Source organism: Globicephala melas, unplaced genomic scaffold (assembly GCF_963455315.2).
Source record: "Globicephala melas unplaced genomic scaffold, mGloMel1.2 SCAFFOLD_99, whole genome shotgun sequence".
In the NCBI taxonomy this organism is placed as follows: domain Eukaryota; kingdom Metazoa; phylum Chordata; class Mammalia; order Artiodactyla; family Delphinidae; genus Globicephala; species Globicephala melas.
Genome location: NW_027207274.1, coordinates 786,251 through 804,277, shown reverse-complemented (window position 1 = coordinate 804,277; position 18,027 = coordinate 786,251). Strand labels below are relative to the sequence as shown.

Sequence of the window (18,027 nt, the reverse complement as noted above, 5' to 3'; positions counted from 1 at the left end):
TTTCAAGTGTGGTCCCTTGTCAGTATTCCTTTGTTCAGTAAATTGTACCACCATCTGTGAAGTTGGGCAACACAAAGTCAGCCTTGACACCTACCTCTCTTTCACTCCCTTTATTCTATTGGTCTTCAAGTCCTACCGTTTTTCCCTCATGAAAATCCCTACCATTTGTACTGCCCACGCTCTAGTGTGGGTCACTGCAGTCTCCCCGCCGGACCACTGGGCAGCATGCTCACTGTCCCCCATCCCTTGACTTGTACTCTCCATCCATTATCTGTGGTTAACATAAAATGACCTTTGAAACATGATATACTCAGCATAAGCCTGAGTATATCACTTCACAGATTAAACCTTTAAACAGTCCTTCATAATCCTTGGAAAAAAGCCCAAAATCTTTACCGTGGTTTACACAGTCTGCATATCCGTGTCCCTGCTTAATGTACGTACTCAGCGTTACAACTCAGTATTATCCTCCGGTTCCATTTTATGTTTCGCCTACAGTGAGCTTTATTCAGGTCATCAACTTTTCCAAGTTCTTTATTACCTCTGGACCTTTACACTTCCAATGTCCCTGCCTTTCTCTTCATTTATTTGTCTGACTCTTACTTAACCAAGTTAAATATCATTTCCCCTAGAAAACTCAGGTCTAGGTAAAATAACTTAAGCCTGATCCTCCGTACCAATCTTAAGATATTACAATGGCGAAGATTCTGGTCAGCCTCCCTAATTGAAAGTAGGGCCTAGCTTATCACTTTTGCATTCCTAATACCTAGTACAGCAGCACATCTTGAACATATTAAGTGCTCTAATGCATTTGATCATGAAATAAAAGGCTGTGACAGTGATCTAGACTTTATATAACAGATGCCTGACAAATATTTGAAAAGTTGAGATGAATTCAAGAAATGTTTCTCAATAACCAACGTGGATGTCACCAATTTCATACACTAATATCCATGACTTTGCTTATGACAGAGGCCCTCTGGCTCTCATTCAAAATTAATTTTATACTTAGTCTACACAGTCCTAGTAAATTCAGGTATCAAGTTTGTTATACCAGAATATATTAGAAACAGAAAATCCAGTGGTTGAAGAGAAAAATTAATGCAGTTGTGTATAGGCACACACACTGCAGCAAAGAGTGAAGATACTGAAAAACACGGAACTGTAATTCAAAACCTCAGTAGTCTAGGGTCATTTTGTCGAGGGTCATATGATCTGATGCCATCATTTGATTGGAGTGGAGGCAGATTTTGATGTTACTAATTAAGGTGCTGATCTGATGAGGCTACTGATAATCATAGGTACCCTTGATTGTGTTCTGTGTGACAGAAATGGAGCTAAGCTCTCTTTGCATTATCTCATTAAATTCTCATAATGACCCTATAAAATTGGTATTGACTTTATAGAAGAGAAAAGGAAAGTTGAGAGAAGTTAAATATCTTGGCCTTGGCTACCTAGCTTTCAGATATGACTCTAGCCTGCTTAGTCTAAGTAGTCAAGAAAGGATTAAATTATGTTCTTTTACCGTATTTAAAGAAACAACAAATTGTAAAAGAAGTTCATTGAGAACAGATTTTTTTCTTTAAATTTTGGATTCTCCAGGGGGATGTTTGAGTTATCTAAAATAATAAGGTAGGAACATTTATTTCCCAGTCATGCCAAATAAATGAAGTTTTCCTGTAAATGCTTTCCCATGATTACATTACACTTCATGATTATCTGTAAAATTACGAAAAGACTCTAGCGAACAGTGCTTCCTGAAAAGTGTCAATAGCATGATGCTAATACTAGACAATGTATTACCCTATACGGGCTCATTAAGGGGCCTGGTTTTCATCTTTAATTGCAAAGAACATACATCCCTGGAATGAGTTTGTAGTCATTTTAATAAGAAGTACCAGCAGTGTGAATAGAATCTATCACCAGATCCACTTAGAACCCATTTATCTTTATGACTATATGTGTTATGGATCATCAGCCCATGATCATACAGACCCCCATCAACACTCATCTTCCTGATGGCAAGTGTAAAATGCAGTGTCTCTACTGGGAGATGAAATTTTTTTCCACACTTGTGAGTGATAGACTCCTATGTTCCTAAACATATTTTACCTCAACTAATTAATTCCAGTGCTGCATTAGGTAAACCTCTACTCCCCAGCTCTGTCTTTTAAGGAGTGCTCACTACCAGGTAATGACTCAGGGACAGCCCACCCCCAATCAATTCCTCCTCTCTCCCCAACTTCTTCACATTGTCTGATTCCCGACCTCCACTGTTTTTGATATATTTTACTCTCTTGGATTTAATAAATCACCACCCCCCCAAATTCTGTTGTCCAAGTCGATATAGACTTCCCCTTCCCTAGCCAGGACCCCACCTCCATTTAGCGTTTTGAAAGCCCACCAGTATGGTGTATAACCAGTACTCCCCACCAGTGCAGTCAGCGTGTCTCCATATCTCTGTTTTCACCACTTACCTTCCCCCAGAAGACCAGCAGGATTAATCTCATCATGCTTTTATTCCCATTTTACTCTGTAACTACCAAAAGTCCAAGCATTCAAGATATTTAAATACTAATTTTTATCCCCATAACCTCTTACATCTCTTGATCTGATCTAATCTCCCATCTCCAATCTCTCACTCCCCAAATAGTTTCTGTGTATCCTTTAGAATATATAGTCTGTCATTACCAAAATTCCCAATCTTCAGTATTTTCCTTTAATGTTTCCTTTATCTTCTGACTTGAATAAAAAACTGATTTCCGGCCTTCCCTGGTCGCGCAGTGATTGAGAGTCCGCCTGCCGATGCAGGGGACACGGGTTCGTGCCCTGGTCCGGGAAGATCCCACGTGCCGCGGAGCGGCTGGGCCCGTGAGCCATGGCCACTGAGCCTGCGCATCCGGAGCCTGTGCTCCGCAAAGGGAGAGGCCACAACAGTGAGAAGCCCGCGTACCGCCAAAAAAAAAAAAAAAAAAAAACTGACTTCCCCTGATGACACAGCTTTCCTTACTGTCTCCTCAGAGAAGGACAACTCTGTTGTAGAGCTTAGAGACTAGATTGTCATTCTCTTCCCCCCCACAGTGCTGCTTCTAAGACATTTCTCCTAATTAAGAAAAACAAAAACAACAACAAAAAAACCAAAGCCTCAGCTTGTATGAAGTATGTGCCAACAAACTGTACTATCCTGGCTGTCATAATCATCTATTAAATCTCATTCATTTCTCCTCATTTCCTGAATGTTTTTGCTTGCAGCCTCCTATTTTTCTGTCACTATTCTTGTCATTATTTTTGGAGATTTGAAAAGTCCCATAGCTCATCTGCCCGAATCCCAATTAGGGAAAAAATCTGCTTTATGGTGATAAATCCCTCTTGATCATAATGACTTTTTAAAAATATGTTGCTGGAATCTATTTGCTAATATGAGGTAGAACTTAAGATCTTAAAAGAAATGTGCTTCTAGTTACTTTTGGGTAAATTTTCCATATCTGATTTTTGTATTAGGACTCTTCTAATTTTTTAATACATTGGAAAATAACTGATGTCTTTCTAAGGTGTATATCTTTGATTATATTTTCTATTTTCATAAAGCTACTTGTATTCTCTACTCAAAACAGGAGTAAATAATGGCTGCACATAACTAATCAATAATCAGCCATTTTGTCCAGATTTTCAAATGTGTTGGTATAAAGCTACCATGGTATTCTTTTGTAATTAAAAAAAAAACTCTGTTTTATAGCTAGTCTCATCACTATCATATTTGCCAAATATTGCTTATTTTATTGGTCTTTCTAAAGAACAAGCTTTTGGTTTTATTTGTCAAGTTTACTGCTTTTCTTCTCTATTTTTGACTTTTCTCTTGATTAATTTTGTCCTTCCACTCTTTGGGATTTACCTTGTTCTTTTTCTATGTCTACTGTTCATTTCCTGTAGCTTCAAGAGCCATTTTCAACAACTCAACGAGCTCTGCCGGCTGTGTCATGGCCACTTCATCATATGCCATTAAAACTTAATCTCATACACTGGGTGAAGGCTCAGCAGTCTTATTTTGCTTTCAAAATTGTTCTATGGCCTTGGATCCTTCTTATTCTCCTAAATTAGCACTATCATCAGGGAAGATTCTAGTGGGCCTAGGATTCTAGGCTTGCCTTTCCTGCAGTTTCATAATAAAAGAAAAAAACATTTCCACCCTGTTTTTGATGTTGATCGAAAATTTAGCAACACTTCTTTGCACTATATTCAAATCCCAAAATATAAGCAAGCCTTCATGCACACAGGCTCACTGAAATGTCATAATTTTAAACTATGTATGACCTTGAACAATGACCTTTCCAAATACTTCACACTCTGCTTAGGTGTTCAGACTTTTGCATTCCTACAACGTCTTTTACACATGGTCGATTCGTGTCATAAGTTCTTCCTCACTCCCACTTCTGAGTATATATCCAAAGGAAACATCATCATTATTAGAAGAGATATCTGTACTCCCATGTTCATTGTAGCATTATTCACAAGAGCCAAGGTATGGAAACAACCTAAGTGTCCATAGTAGATTAATGGATAAAGGAAATATGGTATATATATACACAATGGAATATTATTCAACCTTAAAAAAGAAGAAAATCCTATCATTTAAGTCAACATGGATAAAACTGGAGGACACTATGCTAAGTGAAATAAGACAAAGACAAATAGTGCATGATGTCACTTATATGTGGACTCTAAAAAAATAATGAAATAAATCAACTCTTCCCTCCCTGGACATTTTCCTCAGCAGAATCTAGCAGCCTCTACTATGAGTCTTACCTTTTTTTTTTTATTGTTTGTACCAGATCACAACCCCAGGGAACCTATGTATTTACCGATGTATATCTAGATTATACTTTACCATTGTTCTTTTTCTTTGCAATTCATTCCATCCACTTCTGGCATCAGAACCTCATTTTTCCTTTGGAGAAGTCCTTGTGATTCAGGTAGGCTGTATGTCTCCTCCCTAGGCTGTGTGACTTGGGGCTGGCTAGACACAGTGTTTTATATATACTCTGTATGTCTTAAGTACTTATTTCTCTGTTTTCCGTCATTTTGCCTCCACATTTTAGTGTAGTTATTTTTTAATTGACATTTGTAATCCTTTTGTTTGACTAAAGTACTGTTCAACCGATCTTCTGAGTGCTTAATTTCAGCATTTTTAATTCTAGAAGTTTCTTTTGGTTGCATTTCACAGACAAGTTTTGCTTAAATTGTACATGTTGTCCTTTTTTAATACATTAATCATAATTTTAAATAATAGTTTCATTGAGATATAATTTACTTTCCATATTATTTAAAGTGTACAATTTAATGTGTTATGCATCTACCACCACAATCAATTTTAGAACTTTCATCCACCCCCCAAAAGAAAAAGAATCCATTATAGGTCACTCACTCCCCCATTTCTCCAAACCCTAGGCAGCCACTAATATACTTTGTCTCTACAGATTTGTCTAGACTGGACATTGCATACAAATGGAATCATACAATTACTTAGCATGTTTTCAAGGTTCATCCATGTTGTAGCATGCATCAGTACTTGATTTCTTTTTATGGCTGAATAATATTCCATGGTCTAGATATTACTATGTTTCATCTATCCATTCACAGTAAATGGCCATTTGGGGTATTTCCACTTTGGGGCTCTTATGAATAATACTGCTGTGGTTGGATTTACGTGCAAGTTTTGTATGCAGGTCTAGATTTGTTTTTTAAATTAACAGACTATTTTGGAGCCGTTTCTCGTTTACAGAAAAATTAAGCAGAAAGGACAGAGTTCTCATACCTCCTTACCTCTCTACCCAGTTTCCCCTATTATTAATATCTTACATTAGCGTAATACATTTGTTATAGTTAATGAACCAATATTGACACATTATTACTAACTAATGTCCATGGTTTACTTTAGACTTCACTCTTTGTTTTGTACATTATATGATTTTTGACAAATGTGCAATAGCCTGTATCCACCATTACAGAACCATACACAGGAGTTTCTCTGCCTTTAAAATTCCGGGCTTCACCCATCCTTTTCTCCCTCCCCACAACCTCTGGCAACCACTGATCTTTTGACTGTCTCCACACTTTTGCCTTTTCCTAAATTTCATATAGCTGCAATCATATAATATGTATGTAGCCTTTGCAGATTGGCTTTTTTTCACTTAGCAATACGCATTTAAGCTTCTTCCATGTCTTCTCATGGCTACGTAGCCTTTTCTCTTTATTGCTGAATGCTATTCCTTTGTACCGATATACCATAGTTCGTTTATCCATTCACCTATTGACAAACATCTTGGTTGATTTCAAGTTTTGGCAATTATGAAAAAAACTGTTATAAACATCCATGTGCAGGTTTTTATGTGGATGTAACTTTTCAGTTCCTATGGGTAAATACCAAATAGCATGATTACTAGATCACTGTATGGTAAAAGTATGTTTAGTTTTGTAAGAAACTGCCAAGTATCTTCCTAGCAACAAATGAGAATTCCAGTTGTTCTGCATTGTCAACAACTTTGGTATTTCAGTATTTGGATTTTAGACATTTGAATAGGTGTGTAGTGATATCTCATTATTGTTCTAATTTAAAATTCCCTGATGACATGGAATGTGTAGCATCTTTTCATACACTTATTTGCCATGTGTCTATTTTCTTTGTTTAATCGTAGTTGTTTTGTTTTTTAACCAAGGCCTATTAACTCTTGTCCTCCTGTGTCTATTTATATTTTCTTTTTTCCTTCTTTCTGTTTTTTTTCTTTTTGAGCTTTTGATCATTTAGTCTTTTTCCTGGTATGTCCAATTATTTTTATATTAAAATTGGGCTTAACTTATTTTAGGAAACTATAAAGATACCTCCACATTCAGGATGTTGTTATCGTTCTCTTGAAAAGATTTCCTTTTGCCCATGGCAGACAGTTGCTATAGGGACTGGAAACCTTAGTCCATTCTCAGTTTGAGCTCATTCAAAACCGTTTTTCACTCTGTGTGAAGGTTGCTCTATTTCTGTCTTGTCCTTCCTCTACGGGTGTTGCCCTTTGGGATTAGCATGTGAACGTTTAGATTCTCCCTATTCCCAACTACCCTTGTATTTGTTAGGCTTTAAATGTAATGGTTCCCCCAGCCCTGTGAGACTAAGGATACGTGTAGCTTGTCATTCCATTAGTTGTTGCCTTTAGCTTGAGCTCTTGCCGTTTGGCTTCTGTGGTTAGAGTCTTTTGAACTCCTTGGCTTTTCAGCTCCTAGGTTGTATGAGTTGAATCAGCAAATGCCCCAAGGAGAAAAGCTGCACCAAATGTCAAGCTTGTGTCTGTGTTTCCCTTCTCTCCAGAACTTGGCCCACATGTCTCGGTGTCTCTCTAACATTCGGATGCTGGCGAAGAGATGTCTTCTTACTTTATCCGGGTTTTCTAAAATTTCTTTAGACTTCACCTGATCTTATGTTATTATTGAAGTATCATCTCAATTATCCCTAGGAAGAAAATTTACAATTTTATGTTTTATTTTTTTATTTTCTATATTACCTCAGTTTCTGTAGAGACCTTTTACCTGATTCTTCAGTCTATTTCCTGTGTTACCAGTAAGATGGAGATAGGTGGAGGCTAAGAATATCGGGGGGGAAATCACTGATGAATGATATGTCTCGCTCTTTTTGTTTTTCCTCTCCTTATTTACTCTGGCAGCCTACATTTGCCCTTCTTGATCTGACCCAGTTGCCCAAATACACAACCCACTCTGGCAAAGACCTGACTTTACTCTCATAAATGTCTGCATGTTAGGATTAGCTAGATGGTGAACACCATGCCAGAGTTTTTTGTGTGACCAGTCAGAATGGCCATCATTAAAAAATCTACAAACAATAAATGCTGGAGAGGGTGTGGAGAAAAGGGAACCCTCTTGCACTGTTGGTGGGAATATACATTGATACAGCCACTATGGAGTACAGTATGGAGGTTCCCTAAAAAACTAAAAATAAAACTACCATACGACCCAGCAATCCCACTACTGGGCATATACCCTAAAAAAACCATAATTCGAAAAGAGACATGTACCACCATGTTCACTGCAGCACTATCTACAATCGCCAGGACATGGAAGCAACCTACGTGTCCATCAACAGATGAATGATGAAGAAGATGTGGCACATATATACAATGGAATATTACTCAGCCATAAAAAGAAATGAAATTGAGTTATTTGCAGTGAGGTAGATGGGCCTAGAGACTGTCATACAGAGTGAAATAAGTCAGAAAGAGAAAAATACCGTACGCTAACGCAGATATATGGAATCTAAAAAAAATTGTTCTGAAGAACCTAGGGGCAGGACAGGAATAAAGACGTAGATGTAGAGAATGGACTTGAGGACACGGGGAGGGGGAAGGGTAAGTTGGGATGAAGTGACAGAGTGGCTTGGACATATATACACTACCAAATGTACAATAGATACTAGTGGGAAGCAGCCACATAGCACAGGAAGATCAGCTCCGTGCTCTGTGACCACCTAGAGGGGTGGGGTAGGGAGGGTGGGAGGGAGGGAGACGCAAGAGGGAAGAGATATGGGGATATATGTATATGTATAGCTGATTCACTTTGTTATAAAGCAGAAACTAACACAGCATTGTAAAGCAATTATACTCCAATAAAGATGTTAAAAAACCAAAAAGTTAGATAGTAAAAAATTCAAAAGAATTGCCCACACTCCTCCAACAGATTCTCTAACAGCAGAACAGAATTCACACTGAATCTGGTTTATGAGTAAAAGACAAGTCAACTTTAAAGTGGTTCATAGATGACAACATTTCTTTTCCATCTGCCTGCTTTGGAGCCATATTTCTGCTGACCACTCAAAACTTTCCTCTTGAGTATTCTGTGATATATTAGAACCAGGAATAAGGGATGTTAGTGCTGGAAGGGTCAGCCAGTGGTCTGGGATTTAATTCACATATCCTTTCTGCACCAGGCTCTTTAAGATCATTGAATTAGCCTAAGAATTTTGAAGCTGTAGAATTCAAGATAGTGCATTACAATATGCCAATATTACTATTCTCCTGCTCTGACATTCTCCACTGATGGACAGATGAAGGAGAAGGAAGGGCAGTCACCAGTAACTGAGAGTAAATGAAACTGGAATATTATAATTCAGTATCATTTGAGTGACTGAATTGGCTGGCAGAGTGTTCTGCAGTTAAGGGTGAGGAAAGATTAATTCTGCACCTGACACCACTACTGTATTTATACAAGTCTACTGGGACAGTAGTTTACCTTGAATTATTTTCTTCATTCATTTCAGTCAGACAGTTGTGTTGACTGATTTTCCTTTTTGATGTATGAAATGACTGACTGAATTTACCATTTAATTTCCACTAATGCACTGTAAAAACAATACATTACTCAAATTGGATTGGAAGGTATGAAAATGTTTATCCCAGAACTAGAAAGGCCAGATAAATCATAAGAAACATTTGACTGTGAGTGTTAGAAAGCTACTGAGGTAGCCATGACCTAGAAAAGTAAAATAGAGAAAGAAACTCACTGAAGTGAGAACAATATTCTGCACATGCGTTTCTAGCCCAGTCATTTAGAAACTACTGATGAAGAGCAAAAGTCTGAGAAACCAAATGTGGCTCCTAAGAGGTAGAAAAGCCAGTAGATCTTAGGACAATGTCATAGGACTAAGGAAACCAGAGTTGGAATTGAGAAATAACAAGGCAGCTAGAATTTTAAGGACCAAAATCACAGAGAGAGTAAAGATTCAGAGAACGGAGCTGGATTCAGCAACAGTGTTCCCTTGCAGTATTTTCCATGTATAATAGGTAGACAAGACAAGATGCTAAGAAGTCAAACAAAAGCTAACTGAAGTCAAAGCAAAGACTTAGTTGGCTCATAATGCTGAAGAGACAAAATTGGGGTTCAGAACCTATGAAAGATTTGTGGCCCAATGGAAAACTAATGATATGAATTAGGACATTGGAATTCTCTACATATGTGTGTGTGTGTGTGTCTGTGTGTCTATGTGTTAGGAAGGTTGATGCAACATCTACATTGAATCTTATAAAGAAGGAAAATGAGTATGAAGTTGGTCCAGTGACTGAGGTGATCTTCCCCTCTGCTCCCTACCTAAGAATAGGAAATTCTCTCCTCAAGAAAATACAGTTGACCCTGGAACAATGTAGGGGTTAGAGACGCTGACTCCCTGTGCAGTCAAAAATCCACATATAACTTTATGGTCGGCCCTTCTTATCTGTGGTTCTGAATCTGAGGATTCAACCAACCACAGATCATGTAGTACTGTATTACTTATTGGAAAAAAATCCATGTATAAGTGGATCTGTGCAGTTCAAACCCAGGTTGTTCAAAGGACAACTGTAATGTCATTCAGATTCTCTACAACTTGTCATATCCCAAGTCTGGTATTCACTGAAGAACCACCAAGACTACCAAGAAAAGGAGAATTAGAATAAAAAACAAAAAAGAATCAGAATCATAGATGACCCAAACATTCAAGTTCATACATATTTCAGTAAATATTATCAAGTTCAAGAAAATAGATGACAAGGTGAAGAATTTAACTTGACAACTAGAAACTATAAACTGATTGAAGTTGAACTGATAGAATTAAAAATTATACGAAATTTAAAACTCGGTAGTGGATTGGGCACAGGTAAAGAGAGGTAAGTGAACTGGAAGATAGAGTAGTAACAATATTAAGACTAAAGCATGGGAAACGAAAAGAATAAAAAGTACACAAAAGCGCATTTGAGACATATGGGCCACAGTAAACATTTTTATCATATGTGTAAACTGGAGTCCAAAGAAAAAAGGAGAGAGAGATTGGGATGAAAACAATATTTCAGAAATATTAACAGCTGAGAGTTCTCTAAAACTAAAAAGAATATATGGAGCCTTAAATTCAATAAGCACTAAAAAAAAAAAGCAACAAGAACAAATACAAAGAAAACCACACCTAAGATCACCACAGTACAATTCATGAACAGCAAAGAAAAACATGACATCTTAAAAGCAGCCCGAGGAAAAAGAGAGAGATTACTTTCAAAGGAACAATAGGATTAAGATTACAGCTTACTTCTCAGTGAAACTGACTGGATACGAGAAAATAATGGAATAACATTTTTAAGTGCTAAAGAAAAGAACTGCCCATTGGGAATTCTAGAGGCAGAGAAAATGTTGTTTGGAAGGAAAGATGAAATAAGGAAATTTGCAGACAAACAAAATTTAGAAAATATGTTCTCATCAGAACTGACTGAATTAAATTCTAAAGGGAGACCTGCAGGCAGAAGGAAGATTATCACAGATGAAAATAAGGACTTTATAAAGAATTATGTATAACAGAAAGGATAAATAAGTGGATAAACCTAAGTAAAATCTAACAGCACAAAAGAGTAATAATAAAATATATCAAAAATTAGAATGCATTAAAACAAATGGAAGAGGAAAAAGTAGTAAAAGAAATTTAAGATCTCAGCATTGCTTGAGAAGCAGTAAAAGAGCTAATAAGTCATGGTACATGTGTAACTGCTACTTATGTAAAAATAACAAGCTAATACAAGGGAAAATGGAATTTGAAGAAATCTCAAAGGAAGAAAGAAGAGCAAAAGGAACATAACAAGGTGGGACAAATAGTAAACAAGGAGTAAACGGTCTATAAGAAAATACATTAACTGTAAATACTGAAATTAAAGGACAAGGATTATTGAAACAAACCCAAAACCTAATTCTGTGCCACCTACGAGAGACAAGAGTCAGATTGAAAATGAAAGGATTCAAAAATTATGTCATAACAACAATAAGTAAAATTGAAGAAGATTTTTTAATGTTAACATAGATTTGAAAGCAAAAAGTATCACTGGCGATAAGGCAGGATAATAAAACCCACCGTTACTTTACAAGGAATATATTATAAGTCTAAACTTCAATGCAATATATGAAGGGAAATTCCAAAAATCTAAGTAGAAATAGAAAAATCTGAATTACCTAGATCAGGAACATAGAACCACAACAACAAATCAGCAGATTATAGAAGATCTGAGTACCATCATTAAAAACTTTGGCCTAAATTTACATAAAACACTGCACCAACAATGATGGAATATATATATTATGCAGAAATTTTTAGGTGCACATGGCACATTTATAAAATTGACTATATTCTGGTTATAAAACAAGGCACTGAATAAGCAAGAAATTTAAACCTATATAACCAATATTTTACCAAATAGTTGGATACTTCTGATCATTATTTAGGTCAAAGATAAAGCCGCAATGGGAATTAGAATTTTATTAATTGAATGATAATGAAAATATGCCATAACAAAACCTGTGGGTTGCAAATAAAGCTGTGGTCACAGAGAAGTTTATGTATTCCAATTATACTCTCTAAATGTAAAACGGAGAAGAATAAAGCAACTAGAAGATAACCTATCACCCTGAGGTAGGCAGCTCCTGAACTGTACCTGGTGGGGAAGGCAGGGCAGAACTTCAGGAGGCCGGCTGAGAGCACAGTGAACACCATGTCAGGAGCAGTCTCCAAGAAAGAGAATTTAATGTACAAAGGGATGACTAAAATATATTTAAGAGCTAGCACCCTGACCCCTCTTAAGGATGACTTATGTTGCTGGGGAAAAAATAAGAAGTGCTCGATGTAGAAGGTGAATATCTCTATAATTCCCAGGAGAATCTTGGTACCAGGACCACACAATGAAGAACTTGGAGCCCCCGTGGCTAATCCAACAGAGAGAAAAGGAGAAACAGAGATGCGAGAGAAAATAAAGGGAACTCTTGGTGCAATTTGGTGCTGCTGTAGGCCCAAGTCCAGGTATGTGCTCTCTGTCTCCACATCTTAAATAAAAGCCACCATGTTCCTCAGTCTTTCAGGTACTTAGAATTTCTCTTTAGAACCTGAAAATGGGGTCAGGTTTCCTGTCTGCATTGCTACAGTACAAAATAGAGGAAGGATGTTTGAAATAGTTCTCCATCTGGCAGAGGAGGCCTTGAAGCTGTGAGCCACTCACTGCAAACCAGGAGGACATGAAGGATTCTTGAGCAGATCTGAAGCTACTGGGAGGCCTTTGAGGAGTTAAATCCCATAGTAAATACTGTACCTTCAATGGCCCCTTCTCCCTCTCTGTCCAGTCTTCCTCCACTCCCGTGGGGGCCCAAAGGGGTTAAATGAGCACTCTGATGTAATCAATATAGCAAATTACTGGTATCTTCTATGGATTATTGAGATCATAAATCCCCTATATACAGTATTATGTAGAAAGCAAGAGAGTTGATATAATACTTATATAAAACCGTGAAGATGGAACTATCGTCCTTGGTCCTTACCATATAAACACACACACATAGACACACACACACTTAATGGAGATTGAAAATTTACTTATTTATTATTTTCCAAACCAATAGATGCACACCTAAATCTCCAATGGTAATGTCTATGATAAGCTTTTTTAGTCAGGGTATCATATGTAGACATAGCAGTTTCAATTCAAAATCAGGCTGCCACCTGTTAAATATACAGGAGTCCATGTTTATGTGCCATGATCCATCACTGTTGTGCTAAAGCCATGTAAGCAAATTAAATGGGGATATCTAGGAATCACAACTACTACATTTTTCATATCTTTGACAGTAATACACATCTCTTCAATAATTCCAGAAATGCAGTATTGCTGTTGATTTCAAGCTTGTTGGAATGGGAGACGAGTTCAGTTCAGTTTCATTTGGCTTTCCTACACAAATTTGAAAAGCAAGACAAGGGGTGTTCTATCACTAACTGTGTTTTTTCCACTTATATATCAGGAACGGGACAAATATCCACAAATTTCATTATAAACCGGTGAGCACACTGTGAGTTGGGCTTGGGTCAGAACTCAGTTTATCACCTGACATCCATATCTCTCATGCTAACAACTTGAGAGGGTATCATTTCTGTTTAATAGATGTTATTGATACCTCAGACCACTTATCTAGATGTTTTTGAAGTGTCTGAATGTTACCCCAGGTCAGTGTCAGATTCAATAATTCAGTTGCTGATTCAAGACTCTTATAAGATACACATATGCATGTGCACGTGCACACACACACACACATCCATTCATCCATCTATCTGTCATCTACCTATCTATATCTATAAATATTTTCTGACATAGCATTAAGTGAAAGAAGTGTGAGAACATTTCCCAGTTTGTGGATTTTCAATTTTCCCTTGTGAAGACTGAGTTGCTATATTTATAGAAGCTTGAGAAGCTGGAGTTACTAGGTCTTAATGATTCATACATTTGATCATAGTAAATATCTTTTAATCCCTGATAGTATTTTTGACTTCTTTTTCTGATATTATTATAACTAAATCCATTTCTTTTTGATCAGTATTCTCCCCTTAGATTCTTTCTGTCACTTATACTTCAGACTTTCTATGTCCTGTTAAATTGGGTATGTCATAAATAAATAATAATAATCGTCTATTTAGCTAAATTAAATCTTACGTTTAATGTATTTATTGTAATTTTAATTTTAACATTTTTCTTTCTTAAGAACTGCATTGGATATTTTGCAAATAGATATAGACTTTTTCTTGATTTTGTCTTTATTTTATAAAATAATTTTATATAATTTCTTTACATTTAGAACTGATTTTTCAAAAATCACTGGATTTATTGAAAGACATGGTATGTATATCAGTTCTTTCTTTTTAGCTGACTTTTATTTATGTTTGACTTCATTTCATCTACAGTTCATATTTGATATTGAGGTCATTTTTTTTCAATTTAGTTTGTTGAAATTCTGAGGGCTTAAGTAGAGAATAATTTCCTCTAAGATAGGTTTAAATGTGCTTCTTCTGGGTTCCAAGGAACACTATTAACCTGGGAAACTATCTTGAGCTTAGCTTCAATTTATCGATATATGATTTTTATGATTAGAGATCTACTTTTAATTTGAACTTCAGACCCAAGTGAGATCTGTAATTGCAAACATGCAGGGTATATTATTATTAACCCCCAGCCACAGCATAAAAATATGATTTCTTACAGCCTTCCATTAGTGATAGGCACATTTTTGTACCCTCCTGTTTTAGCCCCCAGTGAGACTCTGCACTTAATATACAGGTGTAAGATTCATCCCCAACTTAGCACAAGTCCATGATTTAGTCAGTTTTTCCTAAACTGATATTGAATTTGCCTCTAAGACAGTCTCAGATTTCTTTGACTAAAATCACTTCTCTGATTACAAGTCATCTTTTGTTATTTTTATTGTTTTGTGTTTTATTTCTTTGGTGGGAGAAATTAATTGCCTGCCTTATCGTCTTACAATCTCAGCAATGTATTAACTGTTATGTTATTTTATCCTCTCTCTAGTAATACTGTGGACTGGTATTCTTTTTAAGACCTACTCTAATACACTTATTTATATATTTTGTAAAAGGTATGTTTTTATTCTTAATATCAATTTTTTTTCTTTTTAGCACCTTGGTAAAATCCACCATGTACAGACAGGCATAAGGAAGACCAGGAGTTTATTCATCATCAGAAACTTATCCTATTAGAAACACCATGTATTGGATAATGAGATAATATCTAATTGACCCAATCAGATTCTGTAGCAGATAGAATTCCCTTGGAAACAGCCTCGAAGAAGATGAGATTTGTATGTAGTAGAGCTATTAATGTGTGTTCTTGGGAACAATATCTGTTAATAATATAGTAAAACAATGCAGGAAGAAATACAACATAGTTCTCCAAAGAAAATACATCTAAAGTTAGTTGAATTTCCCGAATGTCTTGTAATCATGAAAAACTATATATGGAGTCCCTATGATTACTGTACTTACCTATGGGGTAGTACTGCTCTTATATTTCCATCAGTTCTATCAGTCTTCATGTCCTAAGCCTTAATACATTTTTTAATCAAAAAATCCAGTAATTTCCTAGTGTCCTTACAGTAGATATGGTTGTTTGCTTAAGCCATAGCACTGCTTCCTTTTACTTACAACTCTGATTTTGATTAGGTATCAACCTTCCCACAGGCAGCTTGGATATCCATAGGCTGTGGATGACACATTGGAAACCAATAATGTGCCATTCATCAAACATTCTGGTTAAGCTGTCATTTCTACTTGTCAGTGATCTTTTTTTTTTTCAGGAATAGAAATGCAGTGAAATTCAGATCACAGAGAATCATAAAGAAATTTGCTTTTGGAAAAATCAGTTCTGTGTAATTAGCAGTGATTTCCAGAAACATTTCTTCTTCTATCACTGATGTGAAGGAAAATGCAGGTAATCATGATCATTCTTGGCAGTAATTCTACAAGTATGTACAGAACCAATTTTAGGGTGGCATCAATACTGTGGCCAGGAGAGCTGAGAGATAGTAAAACTTGAGCCTTTATAATACTAATGAGCTCCTAAATTGATAAATTCTGAAGATTGTCTTTCTCCTAGACTTCTTCTGTATCAGCTTATTCATAGCAATCATAGTTAAGCTGTTTGAATCAGAGTTCCTTGAGTCAGCATCCTAAATGAATAAAATATTTGTGTTAGAAATAGAAATCTGGAAATAACATTCTAAAATATGGAATTGAGTAAAATTGATACAAGGCAATAAGGATAATATTTTTCTGTCACAGGAATCTGAAAATACTAGTTATTCTACAGAAAAGTTCTTTTTAACTATTGCCTATTGTATATTGTGATGTATCAACTTTTGATGATGGCTGAGTCATCATGAATCCTAGTAGGAAATATTTATGAGATTGAACTAGGTTGAATCTTTTCTTTGGCATTACATAACACCTTAAAATATGGAGAAAACTTTTGTCTGCAAGTGACTCATGAAATCTGAGCGAGAAAAATATGTCTCTGCTAAGAGAGGTCATCTTCACTTATGATTACAACCAAAACATTTGGAAGTTTAGTAATCATGGGCCTGGATGATTTAGGAAAGCTAAGACTTGTAAGAACATTACTCTAAACGTTTGGGAATTTGAGAGAAAATAAGATTAGAACAAAACACTTGTCCCCCCAAACCTCTTCCAAGCACCTCCTGTAAAGCATTGTGTGACTGATGAAGGGCACAGTCTGATTATTGTGAAGATACGGCTGTCTAAAGCAGCGATATTCATGCCAGAGGCAGTTGGTTAAATCACCTGGTAACTGAGACCAAGAGAAAAGGAAAGTGTTACATTAAGGTCTCATGGCACAGACAGAGCACAGAGCTTGTTATCATAAACCAGAAACTTCCAGATTCATAGGCCCAAATAATTGCTGATTGTGTATTAGTAGTCGTGCAGTTAATTGAAAACAAGTAGGCTGTATAACTAGTTTTAAAAGAAATGTATACCAAAGTGACCCCAAGCCTGGTTAGAGTATATGATTGCTAAACCTTCTAAAGTAAACACTAGTCCCAAGAATTTTCACCTACAGAAAGTACGTTGCTAAAGTGGTGCAGACCCAGAAAAGAAATTTTACACTGTCCACTCTAAGGTCACAGAGACAACAGACATGGCTATACTCTGAGAGAGGAGAATAAAAGCTCTCTGATTCACAAGCTATGAAAATCACTTCACTGACAGAACAGGAAGTTTTTGTAACCCTGTCCAACAAGTAAAGTATATTATAGACAACTGCATATTTTCCCGTTGTCCACCTTTACAAAAGGGAGTTTTTTATTGTAATTATCATGCTTTTTACCACTTTGTGTACAGTTAAGGAAGATAAATCACTGGACCATTGGGAGCCATGTCAGAGGACTGAATACTACCCAGAGATCTTGTACTTCGGAATAAATGCAGTAATTGACTTTGGATTTTCTCCCTTTGGGAAGGAATTAAGACATATTTCAAGTGGGCACGAATTTTTTTTAAATGTATTGTAGAATGTGTGGAATGAAAATATGTATGTGGAATAAGTTCTCGGATAGCCAAAGAGCTTGTAATATTGGATTTTAATTGTTGCTTATCCATTTATATTCCATATGCCCCCTTCATTT

At 36.3% G+C, this 18,027-nt stretch overlaps 1 protein-coding gene across 1 annotated transcript in view; it reads left to right on the top strand.

The window, feature by feature from the left end:
• Window positions 1-16,316, top strand: part of LOC138842536 (uncharacterized) — a 102,633-nt gene extending 86,317 nt beyond the window's left edge. The window contains exons 7-10 of the mRNA XM_070044774.1: window positions 12,710-12,853; window positions 14,671-14,711; window positions 15,399-15,465; window positions 16,183-16,316. Coding sequence (XP_069900875.1) covers window positions 12,710-12,853; window positions 14,671-14,711; window positions 15,399-15,465; window positions 16,183-16,258 — 328 coding nt within the window. The 3' untranslated portion in view covers window positions 16,259-16,316. The remainder of the gene's footprint in view (window positions 1-12,709; window positions 12,854-14,670; window positions 14,712-15,398; window positions 15,466-16,182) is intronic.
• Window positions 16,317-18,027: the final 1,711 nt, after the last annotated feature.